Source organism: Hemicordylus capensis, chromosome 1, assembly GCF_027244095.1.
Source record: "Hemicordylus capensis ecotype Gifberg chromosome 1, rHemCap1.1.pri, whole genome shotgun sequence".
In the NCBI taxonomy this organism is placed as follows: domain Eukaryota; kingdom Metazoa; phylum Chordata; class Lepidosauria; order Squamata; family Cordylidae; genus Hemicordylus; species Hemicordylus capensis.
Window position 1 is genome coordinate 45,713,763 of NC_069657.1, and position 23,629 is coordinate 45,737,391.

The 23,629-nt window shown below is 41.9% G+C and overlaps 1 protein-coding gene across 46 annotated transcripts in view; it reads right to left on the reverse strand.

Moving 5' to 3' along the window:
• Positions 1-23,629, reverse strand: part of NRXN3 (neurexin 3) — a 1,829,497-nt gene that overhangs the window by 1,308,928 nt on the left and 496,940 nt on the right. For 36 of the 46 annotated variants that reach the window (XR_008306051.1, XR_008306106.1, XR_008306104.1 and 33 more), the window contains 2 exons: positions 9,088-9,389; positions 1,279-1,302 (listed from right to left, as the gene is read on the reverse strand). Coding sequence is in view for 41 of the 46 variants with exons in the window: in XM_053245247.1 (XP_053101222.1) it covers positions 1,279-1,302; positions 9,088-9,389 (326 nt within the window). In the remaining 5 variants the exon portion in view is untranslated. Of the gene's footprint in view, positions 1-1,278; positions 1,303-9,087; positions 9,390-16,953; positions 17,073-23,629 lie in introns of those variants that run through there. The other 10 variants (XM_053245083.1, XM_053245187.1, XM_053245177.1 and 7 more) reach the window with 2 other exon arrangements.

Consider the following 23,629-nt stretch of genomic DNA (forward strand, 5'->3'; position numbering starts at 1 on the left):
CACCACCGCAACTTAAAAAGTTAAAAAAAAAAAAAGGAAAACAAACATCTGAATTACCAGCAAGAAAATAATATTAATATAAAAAGGGGGGAAAGATAACTCAACCACACACCAGCAAGTGTGAGGAATAGAAGAAAGATTTTGAAAGAGAGAGAAAAAACAGCAAGTGTGCACACACACTATACTTTGACACGCCCATGCCAGTGCTATTCAGAGCCCAGAAGAAAAGAATGAAAGGTTCTGAAAGAGAGAGAGCGGGACTGGCTTTTTCACACTTGCATGCAGTCATCATAACAGGAAAAACAAAAGCAAAACTAAAGAGAAAAACCATCCAAACCATGACAGAAAATGAAAGAAGTCCAACAAAATCCAAACCCCATAACACATGGAGGGTGAAGGGAGAGGAAGGGGAGTCGGGGCAGGAAGGGTGTGAAAATGATGTGCACTTGGGTTAAAACTGTATTAGTGGCTGGGACAAAAGATGGAGGAAGAGAGATTGAGACATAGTAAGGAGAGATGGGAAAGGAGGTGGGGCTTAACCAGAGGCGGACATGCCATGCAGAGTGTGGACTGAAACAAACAACCGGCTGAGCTCCTTTTGGCCATGGAAGATGAAACGAGAGAGAGAGAGAGAGAGAGAGAGAGAGAACAAGTATGGGAGGCTGGCAGGAGAAAGAGGTTAGAATGAATTGGGAAAGAAGAGGAAAGCTCTGGCCAGTTTTGCCTACAACAGCCGTTGCCACAACAAAAGTATGAGGGGAAAAGCCTGGCCTCACCACAACAAACTATAGGCCCTGACATGGTTGTTGAGCTAAAACCTTCAGAAATTCTAAAGAAACAAAGAGGCAAAGAGAGTGAGCATGAAAGAAAGAAATCCAGAAGGAAACAGACAAAAGAAGAAAGAAATTAAAAATTAGCAAGATATTGGAAAAATAGAGTAAAAGTTAAAAAATATATATTTTAAAAAAACTAGGAAAGTGAAGAAGCCAATGAAAGAGATGATCAAGCCCCATTTCCAGAACTGTTGTATTTGTTTGTTTGCTTCTTGGTTTTTTCTTAAAGAAAATGTATTTTTTTTAAAAAAAATAAAAATTGAAAATAAGGAGGAGAAAAAGGTGTTTACAGCAAAATCAAAAGAAAAATAAAAAAGGGAGGTAAGTATAAAGGGAAGGGAAAACAGGGTGGTGGGGGGTAGAGAGGTAAAGGCAGGTAACACACGGCAAATCCAAAAAAAGAGACAATAAGAATGATATCTACCAGACAATGTAGTTTGTTTACCATAGCGTGTCCAATGCCTGAGTGCTTTGCGGAAAAGGGGGAAGAAAGGAAATTAAAAAATTGTGAACAGAACGATTGTTAATTAAAATAACTAAAAGCAAAGATGAGTCGTTAGGGTGTTAGTACATTAGTCGGTTAGTAAAAATGACACATTGCATGAATGGTCTAGTGTTAGTCTTTCAAAAAAAGGCGTGGGGCGCCTGACACACACAGAGTGAGAAAGAGGACAATATGAGCAGGACTGTTTGGGAAACCATGCCATATAGATTGTTAGGAGGAAGGGAGCTGCCCACCCTTCCCATTCTCCTTATGCTGTTCCCTGCCCATCCCACCCTGAGGTATTTTAGTAACATTCCACCCCCCAACTGAGTTCAAATTAAAGAATATAAACAATACTTACTTCCAAAAGCCCATCAAAGAGTATACCTTTCCACCCCACATAAATATGTACCATCATGAGAGATTCCAACAATGTACCATCCCACTGCCCATCCCACTTCTCTCCCCTCTCAGTTATTCCAATTACTGCTACCCTCAGGTGCTGCTCAGTTATTCTAACCAACCGAATATATCTCTTGGGCGCAGGCTGTTGATTGACGATTCCCTGGGGTTGTCCTTCCCGTCCCCCAATTTCCAGATTTCCTTAAAGCAGATAGACTGGTGACTCTCAGGAAAGACATACAGAACATGAGAGGTTGGACTAACAGAGATGACAAGTAGCTCACCTGTGATACTCAGGAGGGTGGGGAGATGCTTGCCTAATTGTGGAAGGCATGCTGGCTGTTTGCAATAGATATTTAGGAATGAATGGAAGACAGTTGATAGAATTTTAAGATGTCCTTTGGGGAGCAGGGGAGGTATGCCTTCATTTCTCACTGGTAGGCTTGCATAGCTGGCCTCCAGAATCCAAGTCTGCTAGGAATACTATCAGTTTATAGAGAAAGAGGCATGTCCACTTATGTTTTTTTTTTAAATGGCTAATTACCTCAAGTTGCAAATAGCAGGTTGTTAATATATCTACATAGTAATTTAGAAGAAAATTCTTGTCCCCTGTCGAAGTTCTCAATTTTGAATGTGGCCACTTGAATTACTAATGTGGACATTGCTCACAAAGCCTTCATATTTCAGCATTCATTGCTCAATCAATCGGCAATTGTTGCTCTAGGACGACAGGACACTTTCTCATTAGAAGTTATTCAGCAATGGAACAAAAATGTCTGCATTACCTTGAGTTTGGGGACCTTATTTCCTGAAGGGTCTCACCAAAAGGGTTATTGGCACTGTTCAGAGATGTTTCTTGCTGGGGGAAACCTATGCTAACATACAGCACAGGGCTAGATGACCGACTGAGTCTTTTTAAACTCTGTGATTATATGAGGCTTGAAACAGATAATAGGGTGTTTTTGTTTTTTAAATGCTGAAAGTGGTGTAAGATGTACCATTGCCTATAGCAAGGATTCTCAACATTGGGTCCCCAGATGTTATTGGACTTCAGCTCCCATAATCTCTAGCCCCAGTGACCTTTGGTTGGGGATTATGGGAGTTGAAGTCCAATAACATCTGGGGACCCAACGTTGAGAATCCCTGGCCTATAGTGTATATCAGGGCTGGGCAACCGAGGCCCTCCAGCTGTTGCTGGGCTACAACTTCCATCCCCTCCAGCTAAGGGGGACAATAGTCAAGGATAATGGGAGTTGGAGGGCCAAACAGCTCCAACAACAACAGCTGCAGGGCCAAGGTTGTGCAGCCCTGATGTATACATTCATCGCAAGATGGCTTCTGCTAAGCAGGTGTTGCAAGTTTTTACAGTGCTTCAAAACCTGAAAAATTTGTTTGAACTGGAATGACATGGGCCAAAAGAAAAACTAGCATTTATCTCCAGCCTAAATCCCACTGAAAATTCAGGGGTCAAGCCCTGAGATGCAATCAAATGCAAAGTTGACCCCTCCACATTGCTTTAGGCCAAGCCTGCTCAACTTTGGGCCCCCAGCTGTTTTTGGACTCCAACTCCCATAATCCCCAGCCATAGTGGCTGATAGCCAGGGATAATGGGAGTTGTAGGCCAAGATCTGCAGGAGGGCTGAAGTTGAGCAGGCCTGCCTTTAAGTAATAGTGTGTGGGTTGGTTTAGCAGGCACCTATTCTACTCTCATCGATCTAGGGTTTTAGTTAATATTGGTTTAGATGAGATAATGTGCAAATGCAATATGATGACATTACAGGTTGATTTTGTTTCCTCTCTCTTTTGATGATGGAAATAATTACTTAGAGAAGCCTCTCATTACATACTGCAAGGCATATCAGAAGTATCCTTGTAGCCCCACTTGATAAATGAGGGTGAAAGTACAGCCAAGTGAATGGGTCCCAAAAGATAAGTGGCAGGACAGCAACAGACCCAAGTTTTAGTCGTCCTCTGCACTGTATTGGATCTCTAAGAAGAAAAGGAAACCTATTATCAACCCTCTTCTGAAATGCTGGTGAAAGAAACTGACAACTCCATTTCTGCCACAAAAATGCTTTCCATGTGCTAAAAGAAATTATTTTTGTAAAAATAATCATAATGCAAATTAACTGTGACATGAGTAATGGCTGCTCAAGGAAAAACTCAAGCACACATGGTAGTGTTTGCAGTTTCACTACAAGCCATTCTGCACATGCAGCAAAACCACATGGTATAATTCTGGGTTGCACAAATTCGACGCTTCCGTGCTCTTGCACTACAGCTCCCATCATCCCTGATTATTGGTCTCTGTGGCTGGGGATGACGGGAGCTGTAGTCTAACACCAGCTGGCAGGCCCAAGCTGTACAGCTCTGGTATAACTGTTGCTTGTATTTCAGATTGCAGCTTTTGGGGATAACCTCTTTGAATGTTCCCTTTCCCAGAAACAATTCTCCCTGCTCAAAGAAAACTAGCAGGTCAAGGAGAAATGTTATAGGACAGTAGAGTCCCTGATATGTTTTGATGTGATCAACCATCTGCTATTTCCAGTGGTGCAATCCAGCAAGAGTTGTGCCATGGGATGCTGCTGGGTGTATACATTGGCTGGATGCCTCAGACAAGAAATAGAGAAATGTTGTGTGTGTTTTTAAATTGATCTCTACTTATAAGTCTAATTGCCATCCTCCCCAATCCCTACATTTTAAACAGGCAGCTCTGGCATGCCAGGAAGATTAATTTTGCTTTGGACATTGCCTGTCACCGAAGACTGATTCTTACCCATCCCCAGGAAATAATATACACCATTAAACAAAATGGTCAATGAAGCAGAGAGAGCATTTCAGAGAGCAGCCGTTCCGAAAATGTAAAAAAACAACAACCCCAAAACACAACATGGAAAAAATGAATAAATAAAGTTATATTTTAAAATTGTATTTGAAGCTGACAGCCCTTTGCTGGACCGATGAGAATGCTTAAATGAAATGGGATCATTAGGCCCATCTACTGCATAAGGAATGAAATTTACATCTGTACACAATCCAGTGGAAACATTGCCTTCCATAGCAGCCCTGCAGGACCCTGTCACTTTGAGCAGGACTGAGCATGATGCCATAATGTCTTTCTGCTTACACACAGAGAACATCAGCTATGTAAAAATTAAAGATTTGCAACCCTGGATTAGAAAACATATGTTTCCAGATGTGAGATTATTTAAGAAGCTGAAATACCATCCAAATCTGGGAAACCAAAGAACATCACATGTAAGAAATGTAAGGACGTGATAAGGAAACTGCAAAAAGATATTGAGGTTGTTACAACCGGGTGGGGCTTATTTTACTCATCTTCCACCCAGATGACCAAGTTCTGCTGTTGGGAGTGGGAACCATGAGCAGCGCTGCATCCCTACAATGTCAAGCTCTGGAGGCCGGAGGCCGGAGCTCAACTTGATTAATTTTTAAACCAGGATCCTGGTGATTGTGTGAATCTAGTTGGATAACAAGGACTTCTTCACATGGTGCATAATATATAGAATTCACTGGCACAAGATGTGGTGAGGGCCACTACCCTGGATGGTCTTAAAAGGTGAAAGTCACATTCATGGAGGATAAGTCTTTCAGTGGCTAGTCCTGATGGCTACATGGTATTTCCAGATGCAGAGGCAGCATGCCTTTGCATATCAGTTGCTGAGAAACAACAATGGAAGAGGGTTATTTACATACATGTCACACTTCTTGGCTTCCTAGAGACATGTGGTTCGTCACTGTGGAAAACTCAAAGCTGGATTAGATAGGCTTTGGTCTGATTCGGCAGGGCTGTTCTTATATTCTTACATGCACATTTTTAAAAAGTGTGTCACTAGACTAGACTGAAACATGAAACAGAACCTTTGACTTTGGCATAGTAGCTTGTCTGTAATATCCTCAGTACCAGAGAACTGGGAAGAAGCTAATATAATGTGAATTTAATTAAAAGGCTGCAAAAGTAATTGGGAAACTGCAAGACAGTGAATCTAATTTTGGTGATGAGAAAATGTGTAGAGAATATAGTATAAAGCAGAATGACTAAATATAAAGGTGAACAATACATATTAGGGAGGAGAGGAGGACAGGTAATGGTCAGCATCCTAGATAGCTTTAATAGTAGTCTTTTCCAAGACTGTGGCCATGGCTGCAACCCTGGAAAATGCTACAGTTCTCAGATACCATTTCCAGGATTGCTGATGAAATACTGCTGGAAGGTATTTTAAATCTCAAGCCACCACTGCTCCCTCCCAGGAATAAGATGAAATATGAGTAAGATGAAATATCTCCAGATTGCCTTCTGCATGGTTTGGACAGTACCTTTAGGGTCAGGGGAAAGAGCAAGGAAAGGCTGAAGCAAAGCCTACCTGAATCAACCCAAACCACCCTGTTTCGGCTCCAAGCCATGATGTATTTGGTCTGTCTTGGACTGAATCAGATCAAACTGAGCCAAATCTAAAGAGGCCTCTGAAGCTTCAGTCAGCTCAAATATTTAGTTCAACACAAGCCACTGCATGCACCCTAGAGATCAGGTGTAAGACAGTTAAGTCTAAAGCAGTCTGTAAGAGTAACAGAAATACTTCACTTTCTGTTTAAAGCAGGCAATAAAATGGTGATTGCCATTCAATGCTGAAGCAAATTGGACAGACAGGTATATACATATACATCATCCCATCTGACATAATTTTTTTTTTTAATGCGAGAAAGATGTTGGGAGTTCTTGTGGTACCTCTTTGGAGAACATTGGCTCAGTGAACTGCAACCACCAAAATGGCAATATGATGTTAAAGGTCATTTAGTAAAGGGACAGAAGGTGATACAGATACAACCTTAATATCCCTGGGTAAATGAGAGGTATTGAGAACAATGTACAATTCTTCCCATGGCATTGTTCAAAGGATATTGAAGAATAGGAAGTGTTACATACAATGGAGAAGAAAAATAAAACCATGGCATATATTCTATATGAGTAAAGGTCAGAACATTGCAACATAGATTAAAAGGAGGATAAGAAGTGAGATAATGGAAGCATAATTGAAATCAACCAGCTTAACTTGATTGTTAGGCTGTATGCTCAGTGAATTCATTCTAAATCTTAGACTCAATGGTTAGAAATACGAAGAGTGGATGATGCAGAATGTCGTTTTGTTTCCTGTGCTTGTACAAAATTTATTATTGTTCCATAACTGCAGGCATCCAGAGACTTCCTATTATATCTGCCCTGGCCTCTGGACACTTTGCTGACTCAACCACTCCTTGCATACAGTATGGCTTTGATTGAAAGTCTGGATATTCTAATTGCTTATATTCAAGAAGAAAGGTGTTGTTAAAAACAGTTTTAATGCACAGTTATGCATCCTTTTCTCAGGAACATAGGAAGCTGCCTTATATCAGTGGTGGGCCACTGTGTGAAACAGGATGCTGGACTAGATGGGCCTGCTCCATCAGGGCTGTTCTTATGTACTCAGTCAGATCATTGGTTCAGCTAGCTCAGCTAGCACTTTCCCAGCCCTCCCTGGAGATGCCAGCAATTGAACCTGGGATCTTCTGCACGCAAGCATCCCCGTCTATTGTATTCCCTCTTCTATTCACGTTTTTTATTTTGAGGGGTTTTTTTAGTCTTCTTTAAAGAACAGGGCTGCTGCTCAGTATGAATTGCAGGAAGAAAGGCAAGCCAGCTCTATCAACTGCTCACGCAGAAGTACAGTCCAAAACATTACACGTTGCTGCAGGTGTGATAATTATGCATTACATTTAGAGCAATGGATCATCCCGATATCTCTCAAATGATGCAAATGCAAGGATATTTTAGGGTTACTAAAATCTGTAGATCCCATGTTTCTGAAAAGCAATAAGTCAATTGCTGATCTTGCTTAAGGACTGCTGCTACTGGAAGGCTCTGGAAAGTGAACACAATTATGCAAGGAAATGCCCAAGGGGAAGAAAGATTTTCCTGGCCCCTGACTGTGATTAGTTAATGTCCTTAGGCATGAGGATTATTACTTTCTGTTCAAGTAAACGGCCCCCAAAGCAGCTTTTTCAGCCTGTAGAGTTGCATAAAGTGACAGGTGTTAACACTGATATAAGCAAGGAAAATAAATGGTCTATAGTTCTGCTTACATCAAGTGCAAATCAGAATGCTTGTAAAAAAATTTTAAAAACACATAGTATTAATTTAAAAGAATCTCAGCTTACAAGCTACTTACACAGCATTTACCAATCAATAAGCACCCGGATAGTTTATATACACCATGTAAAGCTCATCTGTCATGCTGTAGATGGACCCAAATGATTTGATATATTCACCAGCTTTCAGAAGCAAGGTTATTCAAATTTATCTTACCTATTAGAAGTTCACATTTATATTTTATGAGAAAGACGGAGGTTTTGGTATTTTAAGATGAGCTATCTAAGGACGTGCATCATGTGATGTAATGTCTGCTTAGAGAAGGAACAGGTGAAGTTACAAAGTGGCCAAGTCAAGAATTGGGAGCAGGGAGGGGGCTCTTCCCAGATAGCTTTGATTAGCTGGTCCTTTTTGAAGTCCTCACAGGGAAGAGTGGAAAGAGACAAAAGCAGCAGTAGTGTAGGTTCGTAATGAAAACCAAAGCAAAGAAATAATAAGAGCTGGAAAAAGTACAGCCAGTTAAGTGCCAGGAGCATAAGGTTACAATAAATAATACACACAAAAAAGGGAAAAAAAGAAAGAGAAAGAAAATGCAGAAACAAAGGCTATGGGCCCAATCCACTGGACAGTTCTCTGGGGTAAACCCTATGGAAATTGCCTTGCTCAGATGCCATTCTTTTCAACAGGGTTTGCACTGGAGAGCTTCCAGGTGGATTGGGCCCTTATAGAATTAGAGTCATGACATCATGGAAATGGTTAAATCAATTAACAGGACATAAAGGAGAAAAAAGGGAGCGGATAAAGCAGCTGCAGAAAATAGTCTCCGTTCCTACTGTAATTAAATGCAACAAGAATATTACTGATAAGATTGAAATGTAATTAAGGAAATAATAAAAGAAAGAAAAGGAGGGGGGAAGAGCAAAGGAAAAGGGAGATGAAAGTAAAGTTAAGTCACAAAATCGTATTGTTAAATCAAATCAGGGGAGAAAAAAAGACAAAAAATTATTAAGTGGAAATGAAGATATTGCAATGAGGCTAAGTTACAGTAAATTAACGAGTGCTTGTTTTCTTTCCAGTTACTGAGCAAGGTTAGGATACAAATGCTTAGGTGCTCCCTCCCACCCAGTCCCCATGTCTCTAACAGCTGCCCTCTGACTGTCCATCTGCCCCAGCTTTGAACCAAGAGAGGAGCCTTCCCAGAACCCCCTCTCCTTCCCCATTACCTGCCGCAGGTTGCGTGTCACTTTAACGTCGTGCCAATGGTTGTCATTAAATTTGCCACTGACAGGCTCCACAATGGCCTCGAAGGCTCCAGATCCCAGGTTAATGATCAACGAGACCGCGCCGTCTTTCAGAGCCAAGTTGACGTAATCGGCCGACTTGCCCGTGTGCAGGATAAGCCCATTGCGCTGCCATGTCTTGAAGGAGAGTGTGATCTCATCACTGCTGCTTTGAATGGGGTTCTGGGAGAGGTCGTAACACAGGTATTCAGAGCCACGGAAGGTGGCGACATTCTCATCTCTTGCTGCAGAAAGACAAAGAGAAAGATGCAGAAGGTTGGTCAGGCTTCTTTTATGTAATAACAAAACTCTTGAGACAGCCTATGTGTTGTTTGCCTGAAAAGAGAAATGCAGATCTTTTTAACAAATAAAGGAATGAATCTCATTCCATTGCAGCAGGAGATTGCACATCTAGCACTGCACATCCAAAGGCATGTCCAAGATGACTCTTTCTGGCGATTTCTAGTAGTATACTAAAATATGTAGATCAACTACAGTGATCCACTCAGTTATTAATTACAGTTATCATTACCTACCCTGGGCTATACATCTAACTGAGTGAATGAACAGAAAAAAATGGGGAGGGGGAAATGATAACTTGAGCCTATTCAAGCAAACTTCTACTGACCAGAAATAACATTCAATGAGCTCAGAACTTCAGAGGCCCATCTATGCAGCTAGTATGTGCCTTAGCAACTTTCCTAGCCATCTAACAAAGTGTGCAAAAGAGGGAGATTTATTGGAGTTAGTTTTATTGTGAAGCTGGCATTGTCTATGGAATCGTCTAACAGATAACTTAATGTGACTAATTAACTGCTTTTGACAAATTGTTCTTTAGCCACTAGGGGTTTTTAAAATTGACTAATGAGTAAAAATCAATTATCTTGAATGATTTCTCCCTAGTTTTCATACATTAGTAAAGGAGCATAAGCCAAAGAAGCTCTTGTGTCATTCTGAGATAAAAATGAAGGGGTGTGGGGAGAGGAACAATCCAAGCCTTGGAAAATGCGCTGGGAAAAACTGTCAGACTCAAAAGTACCATCAACCAAGGAATACATCTACATGCAATGTTAACTGGGTTCCCAAGAACTCTGAAAGCATCTGAAAGCAATGTGCTTTTTCATAGAAAGCCCATGTCTATATGATCCAGCACATCCTCCTTCTTGCAAAAAAAGAAAGAAAGCAGCATGTAGCTACCTGGCCCTCAAGATCTGCTGACAATGATTGCACATCTGAGATCACCAGAGCCAAGACCTTAACAGCTCCCCCCCCCCCCCCGCCCTCCTCCTCTCTGCTACAGTAATTTCCTGGCCTAGCAGTTTCTAATCCAAAGGAAGGAAATGTGTTACAATCAGCTCAGACACACACTCTATATACCCGCAGGTACTTCTGATCAAATAGCTGAAGTCTGAGGTCAGATGTCAAACGGAGTCATTATGACTAAGCCATTTCCCCACAACCAAAGATTTGTCAAGCGTTGAATACACATTTAAAGGGCTGGGATGTGGTGAGGCAAATGTGAGCACAGCATAAAATATACTACTAGGACTCATAGCTTCAGCCCTTTATATAGAAACTTATTTATGTGTTGTTTATTTTTCTATGTAAACCACTTTGAGAACTTTGGTTGAAGAGCGGTATATAAATATTCATAGTAGTAGAATCTAAGTGAGCTATTCAGTGCAATAATTTAAATGAAAGCTAGCTTATATATCTAAATATGAATTCCACGAAATGGTCCCATCACAGACTTATTAAATGTGCAACTTCCTTTCATACAGGATGGAAGATACATCACATATGTAACTGAGAGCACATCTTGCTGTTGGTGGGTGCTCCATTCCAAGAATTTATGATTGCTGCCTGAAACCTTGGTGAGCCACTGTCATTCAGTGTAGACAGTACTGAGCTAGATGGACCAATAATCTGAATCAGTATAAGGGAGTTTCCTATGTTCTTATGTACAGGAGAACCTCATTATTCATAGAACCACTATACACGCTCCTGCATATCTGCAGGGTGTCTAACAGATACCTGTTTCCAGTATCTGTAAATACGGCAGGGTTAAAACCCATGTATCTGCGGTTTCTAGAGGGCCAGAAGTAATAGCGGAGGTAACTTCTATCCTCAATTTTTGTCTAAAGGAGACATTTTGTGGCTTGTTTCTTCACAAAATTGGGCATTCTCCCATGATGTTTGTGGGTTTGGGAGGCATTTTGTCCTTTGTGGGGCATTCCTGGGCACACGGAGAACCCGCAGAGCCCACCACAGTGCGTTTTTTCACCATTCTGGGCCAGGGCTGTTGTTGTTGGCTTTTTCCCTCCATCCTGGAACCTAACCCCACTTTCCCCAATAATGCCTTGTTACTTGCAGTTCTGTTACTCGCAGTAGTATTTATTTATTTATCAAATTTGTACACTGACCCAGACTTTTGTCTCTGGTCAGTTAACAATAGCATAAAACAAGTTAAAACATATACTCTGTTAAAACAAGTTAAAACATATTCTCTGTGTAAACTGCCCTGAGCCATTTTTGGAAGGGCGGTATAGAAATCGAATAATAATAATAATAATAATAATAATAATAATAATAATAATAATAATAATAATTATTATTATTATTATTATTATTATTATTATTATTATTATTATTATTTATACAAAAACTTAAAACAATTTAACAATTTAAAAATCAACCACAGATTAAAACCTAAAAATTTAAAAAGCTGGAAAAGCTTGGGTGAAGAGGTGGGATTTCAAATGCTTTTTAAGAATTGTCAGAGATGGGGAGGATTGTATTTCAGTAGGGAGGGCATTCCACAGTCTCGGGCAGCAACCAAGAACGCCCATCCCTGTGTGGCCACCAGCCGAGCTGGCGGCAACTGGAGACGGACCTCTCCAGAAGACCTCAATGAACGGTGGGGCTTATAATGAAGAAGACGTTCTCTTAAATAGCCAGAGCCTAAGGCGTTTAGGGCTTTATAGGTTATAACCAGAACTTTGTATTTTGCCCGGAAACCTATTGGCAGCCAGTGTAGCTCCATCAGCAAAGGAGTTATGTGGTCTCTCCAAGATGACCCGGAGACCAACCTGGCTGCTGCATTCTGTACCAACTGGAGTTTCCAGACTACGTACAAAAGTAGCCCCACAAGGAACTGAATCCCCGCAAATAATAACGTTCTCCTGTATGCAGGGAATGACAACACAACTTATTTTTTAGAAGCCATTATGACATTATTAGTGAGGATGGAGTTTTTTTAACCTTATTACCAATCTAACATTCATGTTTGCCTTTTTGATATGAGTCAATTATTTCAGGGAACCATCAGCTGACTTTGAGATCTTGTTCTTGAACAATAATAGCACATTTCAAATCTAACAAGGACAAAAGTAGGTATCACAGGAGCAAAAGCTCAGAATAGCAGGTGATTTATTTGTAGGCACTGTTCTCATTATTGCCCAATATAAAGGAAAACACAATCCACAGATCCTCCAGAAAAAGATCAAACACAAAAAGGCACAAGAAGATCAATGCAGAAATGTGATTTGTATATCTACATGTCTGCATCATATGATCACAGGGCTAGAAAGGAACTTACTGCAGTCCAAGACAGGATGTGCCACACTTTGCTCCTTGCCCAATAATTTAATAATATAATCTAGATGACAGTGGATCCCAAATAAAGAGCTGGAATGAACACCCTGGCTGACATCCAGTTACTCACAAATGGGCCAACTGAAATTAACATGACAAGTCAGTCATGACTTGTCCCATTAATTTAAATGGGCATATTCATGAATAACTTAGTTTAGATGCCAGTCACCAAGATTTTTGCATAACAAATAATTTTAGATGTAGAGCTTGTACCAAATACAGTATATTTAATGTTTATTTTTAAAACAAGGATTTAGTGGATATTTTGTACCATAGACCAGACAGAGCTACAGGATTTTAATTGTCTGTATGTTCTCACTTTATATACCTAGTCTCTCCTTAATACCTTAATGAGGCTGTTCTCACACGCAGCCTAAGATAGGCTAGGGAAGCCCAGCCGGGGTTAGGTTGTGTGGGAGACCACTGGGATCTGGCCCAGTCTCGGTGGGGCAGCACCACCTAGCCCAGCTTTTAGCCTGGATTAATGGCACCAGTGTACCTTTAGCCCACACTCTGGGATCGTGTGTCCCCTTGGGCTTCGTTTAGCCTGAGGAGATACAGAGATGGGCACCTAGAGTGTCCGTCTCCTGGGGGAATCCCCCAATACACTGTGCTTGGCGTGTGGTGCTCTGTGGGTAACCTGGAGGCTGGGACGCATCATCCCTGCCTCTGGAGCTCCATGCTGCCTGGAATAGCAGCAGATAATCTGGGAGTGGTTCATGCTCCCAGCAACGTTCCATGGACCGTCAGGGATGAAGGTAAGATTCATATAGCCTTCCCCCTCCCCCACCCGTCCGCTCCCCTGGTTGCATGAATGGCCCCAATCTTGGTTTTTTAGCAATCTACACATCATTTATCATGTAGCTTGATATCATATATATTACCAAGATGCTTGGAACTGACTGATTTATGCTCTTCAGATGCAGTGCAGATAGAAGAGGAGAGCTGGTCTTGTGGTAGCAAGCATGACTTGTCCCCTTAGCTAAGGAGGGTCTGCCCTGGTTGCATATGAAAGGGAGACTAGAAGTGTGAGCACTGTAAGATATTCCCCTCAGGGGATGGAGCTGCTCTGAGAAGAGCATCTAGGTTCCAAGTTCCCTCCCTGGCTTCTCCAAGATAGGGCTGAGAGAGATTCCTGCCTGCAACCTTGGAGACGCCGCTGCCAGTCTGTGTAGACAATATTGAGATAGATGGACCAATGGTCTGACTCAGTATATGGCCGCTTCCTATGTTCCTATGTTCCAGTGCCCTCCCCAGAGTACTTCTCCATGAGCTAGAAATCTGAAATGCCATGCAGCCCATGCCTTCCTGATTACTTGGAGAGAAAGGGACATTTTATGTTTCTCCCATACTATACCCCAAAACCTTTAAATCATTTTCACACGATCTAAGTGAAACCTCACAGTGACAAACCATTTACAGTTCTAGCCCATCCTTCCTCCAAAGAGCTCAGGGCAGCATAAAAGATCCTCACCCCTATTTTATTCTCACAACAACTCTGTGATGTAGTGTAGGGTTATGTACGCACTGAGGTAGTGCAGGGTTACCTACGCACTAAGAAATAGTGCGGTTAATGGCTGAGTGGGGATTTGAAATGCCCCCCCCCATTCTTAGTTCAACACTTTATTCACTACACCACACTGGCTCTGCAATTAGGAATTGACTGACCAGCTCACACAATTCAGATGATGACGGACATTCACAGTGGCAGCAAAGGAAGGGACTCCATTAATACGCTTCAAACGACATTGAGGTCAAGAGACAAGACAGGTAATTACACTGTAATAAGGCTAACACTCCAGAACAGAACATGCCAAGTCATAAATGGGAAGGAATTTTGGGTAGTGGGAGTTCCACTCCCTCTTCACATAGCTAAATAATTACTGAGGGTGTTTAGACTAGCCGCCAGGAATATGTATCTTCTTCAGTTTACTAGTGAGCTATATATTGTTCATCATATCAGAAGGAGAGGCAGAATGATTTCAGCAGAATGTATTAGACGACTTATTAACTGATATCATGCCCATCATAAGGTTTATGAATGCTGAAAACCAGCTATTCCACCTCCCTTATTTTATTCCAACTTCACCACAAGAAAACAGTGTTTGGAATTAGCATGCATATTCAGTTTGCATACGAGCATCATGAATTAACACTAATCATAATAAATCACAGCTTGACTTATATAACTGTTACTGTTTGCAGTTTAATATGAATGGTATCCAATGACTTAGCATCAGATATGACTCTCAGTAACACAAAGACACTGCAAACCTGATTCCACTTCACTAAAGTAAAATGGAATATCGATGTTTAGTCACCATATGCTGTAATTCCATCTATGGAGTTGTCGCAATCTACCACATCTTGGTAAATGTAACTCCCATTCATTTTAAATGTAGCCGGAGCTCACTGGATTGCCTAAAATTGTAGGAGTGTAACAGCACATTTGACTCCCACTGGAGGCGAAATGAAGTTTACAGAAATTCATTTTAATACAGTGCATGTAAACTGGTGATTTGCACATGATTTGCAAGTACTAATTTATTACTCAGTTGACACCAGGCAGATATGCATAAGCACTGCTTGGAAAGCAGGCTGTTTAGCACATGAAAAACATTTTCATCTTACATCTTACTTGTTAACGTTACAATAATCAAAATCAAAATCCTTAAAAGGGGGGGGGACTGGAATGGCATTGCTCTGGAAGAATCAGACAGTCACTTACTTAATGCAGTTCTAGAAGAATCATGGGGGGAAATCCATACAGAGCAGGAATTCAGGATTTTCAGATTCACAGAGCAGTTCTCAATCAACTGAATCAAAGTTATAGCAGGCAAAATAAAAGGAACTATCTGGCCTGGGCGCAGAGCATCTACGCCTGTAGTTCTCCCTCATTCTTGGCCCCCCTCCCTCATTCTTGGCCCCTCGTTCTCAGCCCTCCCCCATCCTCTTCCTTCTTCCCCCCTCCAATGTTTTATCTCTTGGGATAGCCACTTAGCCAGGCACTTTTTCCAGCTGCCCACCGCTTTCTCCCCGCCAGCCGATGCTGCTTTCCCTTTCCCCTGCCACCGCTTTCTATCCCCTGCAGCCACCGCTTTCACTTTCTCTCACCCCCACCATTTTCTCTTCCTGCCTGCCTGCCCGTTTGCTGGCCTGTCCACTGGCCTTATGTTCCCCACTGCCGCTGCTTTACTCTCCCCCTCCCCTCACTTGCGAACTCTCGTGAGAGCTGCCACGCATGAGATTAGCCATGGGTACGTCTTAGAGAATTTTAGATAGATAGATACACACACACACATACGTACACACACACTTCCCTAAGGAGGAGCAATTAGTGATTTGATTGTGAACAGTGTTCCGTCTGAGGTGTGCGCATGTGAACACGCTCAAACATTTTTTTATTTCTGCTCAGTTAATTTTATATCCCACTCAAGCTGAATCAGGAAGGCTCCACTCTGAATTCATGTGCACGCACACTGCCTTGATAATGCGGCCCAGAACAAAATTCATTCTGCATACAGAGTAAAAAAATTAGAGAGAACACTGATTGTAAATCCCTGGCATTCATGGGTAATCTTATTCATTGACAAATTGAATGGAAGACAGGCATTAAAGTTCACACTGTAACAAGAGCTAAGTGCACCTGCTGAACCTCCTTCCTGGCATTGATCTTATATTAGAATTGTAAAAGAATATTCTCCTGCATTATTTAGCATAGGAGAGAATGTTTTGGAGAATTATTCTACCCATTCTGTTAAATGTATCTGAGAATATTCTTTTACAAGTCTACCTTGTAGAGATCTTGAAACTAGTTCTAAAAGGTCTTCCCATGGCCTAACTGGCCTTTCTCTGCCATTGTGCCGGATCCAGACTGCAAAATTATGCAGACAGTCAGCCAAAGAACTTCCTTTAACTGGAGATCAATTAATGCCTAAGCTTGATTGCCTTTTGGAAAACATAGTCAAGACTTTGTGATTATGTCTGTCTTCTGATAACTGAGGCAAGAACAGAGGTACATAAGAAAAGCCTTGCTGGATCAGGCCCAACAATACACTATGTTGTCAGGTGAAAATAAACCAACTAGAAATTTCAATAATTCCCTGAAAGAGTTACACAATGGTTAAACAGCAATAGTGACCAGAAAACCCTCACCAGAATCCATATCCAAACTGTCTGAATATACTTTACCAGCTGATGTTACAACAATGAAAGCCAAATTAATAATGATCAGAGTATTATCTTTAAGCACAGGTGGTAAACTCCATAAAAACTAAACTGAATATTACACAGGTCCTCATCATGCTGGCTGATCTTGGGTCTACTTACTCCTCTTCTTGCCTCACTGGGCCTATACAGCCTATATTCACTGAGCATTGTGACATCATAACCACCAGAAAATGAGATCCAATTCAGTTCACAAAAAGGATGGCAGAAGAAGTATTTTCACTCCCTTACACACTTTGAGCCCCTTCTCATGACTGAGTGAAAGGGCTTGAGGGCGGGTGGCAGGGAAGGCAGCAAAAGCTCGCCTTCCCCACAGATGGGCAAGATGGAGTTGCTAGGTGTACGAATCATATGCCCAGACAGTCCATGACTGCCATGGGCAGCGCGACAGTCATGACATGAGTACATGGTGCATTGTGGGAAAACCCTCATTGATGGGTGGGTGCCTGTCAGTATTTCAGTGCCGGCTGAAAGCAGCTGCCAGTAGCATATGGCAAACTGAATAGAGTTAAAGGAGTGCTCACTCCTTTAACCTTGTTTAGGAGCCCAGCTTCTTAGCTGGGTTTGCCACAGAGGCACTGCCAGGAGCTACATAGCTCCTGGCAGTTCCCATGGGCAGCCAAACCCGAGCTTAGCTGCCTTAGCCCAGTCTTGGCTGCTTGTGAGAACAGCCGCTTTGAATCAATGGATAGAGACCCTGAAAATATAAGGTATTGGGGGATTAGTAAACCAATGTCTAACTCGGAGAAGTGTAGGTCTTTTATGACGAAATGTTCAGGATCCTGGCTGACATTACTCTTGTGTGGTCACATTCTGCATGCTGCTTCCTTAGTTCCCAAGGGAAGTAGCACACAACATATGCTCAGACAGGAGTCAGCAGTACCAGTACTGCCCTTTTGTGCAGCACTGTTGCCCAGCAGGAACATAGGAACCTTCCTTATATGTAGTCAGACTATTGGTTCATCTAGCTCAGTACTTTCTACACTGGCAATGGCTCTCTTGGCTTCAGGCAGGAGGCTCTCCCAGCCCTACCTGGAGATGTCAGGGATTGAACCTAGGACCTTCTGCACGCAAGCAGATGCTCTACCACTGAGCTACAGCCCCATCCCCTAAAGCAGGGATCCTCGACACTGGGCCTGCAGATGTTCTTGGACTTCAACTCCCATAATCCCCAGCCAAAGGCCACTGGGCCTGGTGATTATGGGAGTTGAAGTCCAAGAACATCTGGGGGCCCAACGTTGAGGATCCCTGCCCTAAAGGGAATCTCTTACAACAGACAGTGCTCACATGTAGTCACCCATCCAAATGAAAAACAAGGTGAAATCTGCTTAGCAAATGGGACCGTTCATGCTTACTACTGCAAGACCAGTTTTTCTACCCAGAGTCGCAGTGGTGCAGGTGATTCTGCACTGCCCATGTTATGCTGCAGGGCAGGTCATCCCTTGATATTTGTTTTAGGATCAGCAAATATTTACAATGCAATATGAAAATATTATGCAGAGTTGTTTTTCAGTTCAAGCTTTTTTAAAAAGACCAACACCCACCCACACACACACACACACACACACGCACAAGCCCTAAATACTGCCCACCCTCAGAATTTTCTGAGTCTCCTCCCTCTCTCCCCTCATCCAATCTGAGGAAGAATTCTATTCAGCTCTGAAGTTCACGTGAACAATGGCTGGTCCTCCTGATGAAAGGATATTTTACTGTATCAGTAAATGTATGGTTGATCAAGTATGGGGAAGGATGTGATAGCTATCTATAGATGATACCTTTAGATTAAACTCATTGAGTGTTCAGGAGGTGTATAAAAACCTAAGTACAGATGGCACATTGGTGGAAGATTCAAACAGATCTGATTCAGTCTATGTACTTTTTTCACATCTCCCTTCACCTAAATTAAGGAATTCATGGCCTGCTGGAGTTCACATTACAGTTCTGATAATCAAAGCTTTAAACACTACAATTACTTTCTTTATTTACAAATTAATAATCATGTGCATGGTAGACATAAATCTTATGTAATGCAATTGAATTTACATACAGGAATGTAAATATATTTACAGCTGAAGGTTACAATCCTATCTTTGCTTGAAAGTATCAACATCATATACTAATATTATATACTTTATATACACATTATAGACTTCACCCTTTCTCCCTTGCTGCCTCTCATGCTTAGAACTGTCTCCCAGAATATCTATGTAATGCCTCCTCTCTTACTTCCTTGAAAATCTGCCTTTCCATGAGGGCTTGGCACAGCTCCTTAGTCTCCTTCCTTACCCATTGCAGCACAACTTTGGCCCTGCAGCTGTTGCACAACAGCTCCCATCATCCTCAGCCACAGGGATGATGGGAGTTGAGGGCCAAAGTTGTGCAGATTTGCTCCATACCCAACTAACCTTATGTATATGTAATGTAAATCCATTCTGTATTTTGAAGAGTTTGTGTACAGGTATACCTCCCAATTACCTACAGTTACCAAATACTGCATACACAATCCTGCCATTTAAATTAGCTGAATGAACTACTTTTTACACCAGAATTTACTAGGGGAATTTTTTTGGTAGCTTTTTAAAAGACATGCTAAATATCATACTTTCCAATTACCTATAGGTATGAAATTTTGCACAAACACTCCTACCTCTTAGAGTAGCTGCATGCACCACTTTTTACACTGAAATGTGGTTGGGGACACATTTAAATAATTTTTGTGATTTTTTAAAAGCAAAAATTCTTATTTGATAGTATTTTAATTGTAATTGCTCTCAACAGATTTTTAACAACAACAATATTAATAATAGTTATTATTTATGATATTTATATCCCTCCAGTACACTACTGTTTGGGGTGGCTCACAACATCGACAAAACACATAGAATGTAAAATAAAACATTAATAAAGTTAAACAAGTTAAAAGGCCAGACTAAAACCACATTTAAAATTACAAATTCTAAATATTAATAGAAAGCTAAAAATGGAGAACTAAAAACTAAAAAGCCTACCAGATATAATCAACAGAGAAAACATTTTAAAGCCTCTTTTTAAGAGGTGCTTTTAATTGTTTTTTAAAAACACTGAGGGAGAGAGCATGGCAAAGCTCTTCAGGGAGGGCGTTGTAAAGCCAATGGGCCACAACTGATGGGCAACAACTGAAAAAACCCTGTCTCTAGCCCCTGCCAACCAGATCTCGGTTAGTGGTGGGGCCATGGGCGGGGCGCCGCCACTAACATTTGTTAAGATATTATTAAACATTTGTTCAGCACTTTAAAAAAAAAACCACATTTGTTTTTGTAAATGTCCAAGTGGATGTGTGGGTGCATCGTGTCTCTAGTGCACTATGCAAATGGGTACGATGTAAATGAATGTAAATGGGTGCAAAACACTAAGGCTTTATGCAATGCACAGCATGTAGAGGGTGGAACCAGTCCAGTAATGTGTAACAGTGGGCAGTAATCTTTGATATGAGAATTGGTTGTTACAAGTTTATCCTTATTGTCATCTGCACAATTTTGGAGGATTTAGGCTTTGCTCTTGGCTTTGGTAATCTGGAAGAATGTGCTCTGCATGCACTTTATTACCTGCTTTCTATCTGTGGCATGCTTGTAGCCAGACCTGCATTCCACACCTCTCAGGTTGCATGGCCATTATGCACCTACTCATTCACTGGTTCCTATTTTCATGCTGAAGGGTATGTAGGGACCTGGCCGCTTATATTCTGTAAAGTACCATCATATCAGCATAAAAATAGTCAAAGACCATAAAAAACACATGCCCAGCTATATAAAAACACCAATTAGGCATCTAAACATAAGAAACCCAGCAGTCAGGGAATACTTTCCTTAAATTAAAAAGAAGATGTCTTAATCTGATGCTGAAAAAACAGCAGTGAAGCCTCCCCACAAGTCTTACTGGGAAAGGCATTCAAGAGTGGCTATAATTCTAGAAGAGGCCCATTCTATCCAACTGGCTCACCAGTTTCAGATAGGAAAAAACTGCTTCTGGGAAACATACCTTCCAATGAAATAAAAATTCCTTAAAATCAAAAGGGCAGCATTGCTTTATTCAAGACTGGAATAATTATAGTGTCCTTTTAACAGTGGTGACAAGGTGTTCTTTGTCAAGTAAGTCCTTGCAATACAGGTAGCAAAGATGTTTGATTTGACCTGACTGGCTTTCAATCAAGAGGCCGGGTCTGAGGAAATAAGTGATAGACCTTCATTATCCATGGATGTTTCCTGCTTCATTGTCAGGCCCTACCCAGGAGCAGGGACAGAATCCTCTAGTTATCAGTTGGAGCATGAGGGGAAATCATCAGATGAGGAACCTCAGCCCAGGGACTCCATGGAAAGCATCCCCACTCCTGCAGAACCCAGAGACTCGGTGGAGACCCCTCTCGTAAGAGCACCCCAGGAACCCTCAAACAACTCCAGTTCTGGGGGCTCCCTAGGGGAAGAACTGGTCCCTGCACTGGATCCACCAATTGAGATCCCAGGATCCTCTAGTATCCCTGAGGTCCTAGAAGAGGATATAGCTATTATGAGTCCTCAGACACCCTCAGACTAAGGGGGTATCTAAAACACAAACTCCCATGCCACAGATTCCCAGGGAGTCCTCTCCAAGTCCCCCGATCTGCAGACGTCGGATCAGAAAAGCCACTCAGGCCAAGAGCAAAAGTGCCCATCTTGCAACGAGACATCTGCCTGCTGATAGGTCTTCTCAGGCAGGTGGGTAGCAGTTTTGAAGGCCTGTTTGTGAGGATGGTTACAGCAGGCAAGCAGGAAAGGGTGTGGCCCTTTCCTAGCCTATTTAAGCCCTTTCATACCTCTGAGCCCTTACTGGAAGCAACAGCTCCTTTAGAGTACCTCCTTTTGGACGGTTGTTCTACAAACCTGCCCCAACCCAGTAACCTGCAGTCTCTTTGACTCCCTATGCCTGTATACCAGCACTTGTGACCACCTTCAGCCTTTTCCGCCTCTGTTCCTGCTCCTGGGTTTGACTCCTGCGGACTGGTCTCTGCTCCCAGATCATGCCATTAGCAGCCAGCCATGTGGACCTGGGTGAGATATCACCACTCCCGCATATCCTGGAATTTGACATTCATCAGGCAACAATGACTGAAAGTGATCCATCAGAATCAGACTAGCGGATGCGTGCACACCTCTGTCAATTGATTTACCACAATAGCCGAGCCCAAGATATCCTGGATGCGAGTGATTTTTATCTGCAAAATGATCTATAAATTCTTCCCAGTGGGTCTCTTGATGGTTGTTCACAGGTCAAAAATGAAGGCTGTAACAATCTCTCTGCCACTCAGAATAGCTCTGTTGGATGATATTGTGCAGAAACAATGGAGGCGGAGAAGGAAGATCTCTCTGCTGGCATAAGCTCTATAATGAGCTCTAAGCTGTGTTCAGTCATAGGAACATAGGAAACTGCCATATACTGAGTCAGACCATTGGTCCATCTAGCTCAGAGTTGCCTTCACAGACTGGCAGTGGCTTCTCCTCCAAGGTTGCAGGCAGGAATCTCTCTCAGCCCTATCTTGGAGAAGCCAGGGAGGGAACTTGGAACCTTCCATATCTGTGGAGTGAGTTTTCTTATGTGCAGTCCCGTTGCTTCCCCAGGAGCTCCACTGCCCTCAGCTCATTGGTATACCCAAGTATGCTATAGCTCTACCATCTGTGAAAAGGACACCCAGAAGCAATTGTGTCAAGACCTGAGATAAATTGTTATTCCAGTAATCAAGTAAGCTGGTGACAGAAATGCCTAACTAGTCAGCTAACTCTCCCAGGACATTAGGAAAGACCAATAGACCTCATCCATCTCTGGGATCAGAGCAGACAATTTTAACCACTTTAACTCTATTTCTCTTTCCCATCTTATACCAAAGTAGTTGTATAGGCTGCTGAATCAGTGTCTGGAACCGGTAATGGGCTGGATGAGGCCAAAAAATCTGAAGCTTAATCCTAATGTATTGTGGCCAATTGTTTCTTCTGCAGCCACAACAGATCAGAGTGCAACATCACTATGGTGAAATTTCTGCCCCACCAAGCCTCACTAGGCTGTAGTTTTGAGCAAGAATTGAGAGAGGTTTACAGTTGCTATCAGTATGGATTCTTTATGAACTTGCCTCACAGGAATCTTTTACCATTACAAACCTAAGATAGACATGTTGTGTCTATCTAGATAGACATGTTGCTGCCCCTTCACTTTGGAATTCTCTCCCCCACCCTGACCGCCACCCCTGATTCGGTCTGCCTCCTCCCTTTCAGCCTTTAAAACTTTATTGAAGAAATTTCTTTTCCGCCAGGTGTTTGCCATTTAGTTTTTGGTTTTTGTTTGTTTGTTTTTAAAATCTCAAATGCTGTTCTTGTTTGTACACCGCCCTGAGTCATGTGGATTGAGCAGTATATTAAACCGCTAAATAAATAAATAAATAAATAAATAAATAAATAAATAAGAAAGAAAAAATGTTTGATGGACAGAATGATGCACAAATGACTTCTATCACTATGAATCATATACTGTAGTGTCTTTACTTTTACTGATTAGTGACTGTGTCAATAAAGATTGAGACTCAGATATCACCATTAACTTT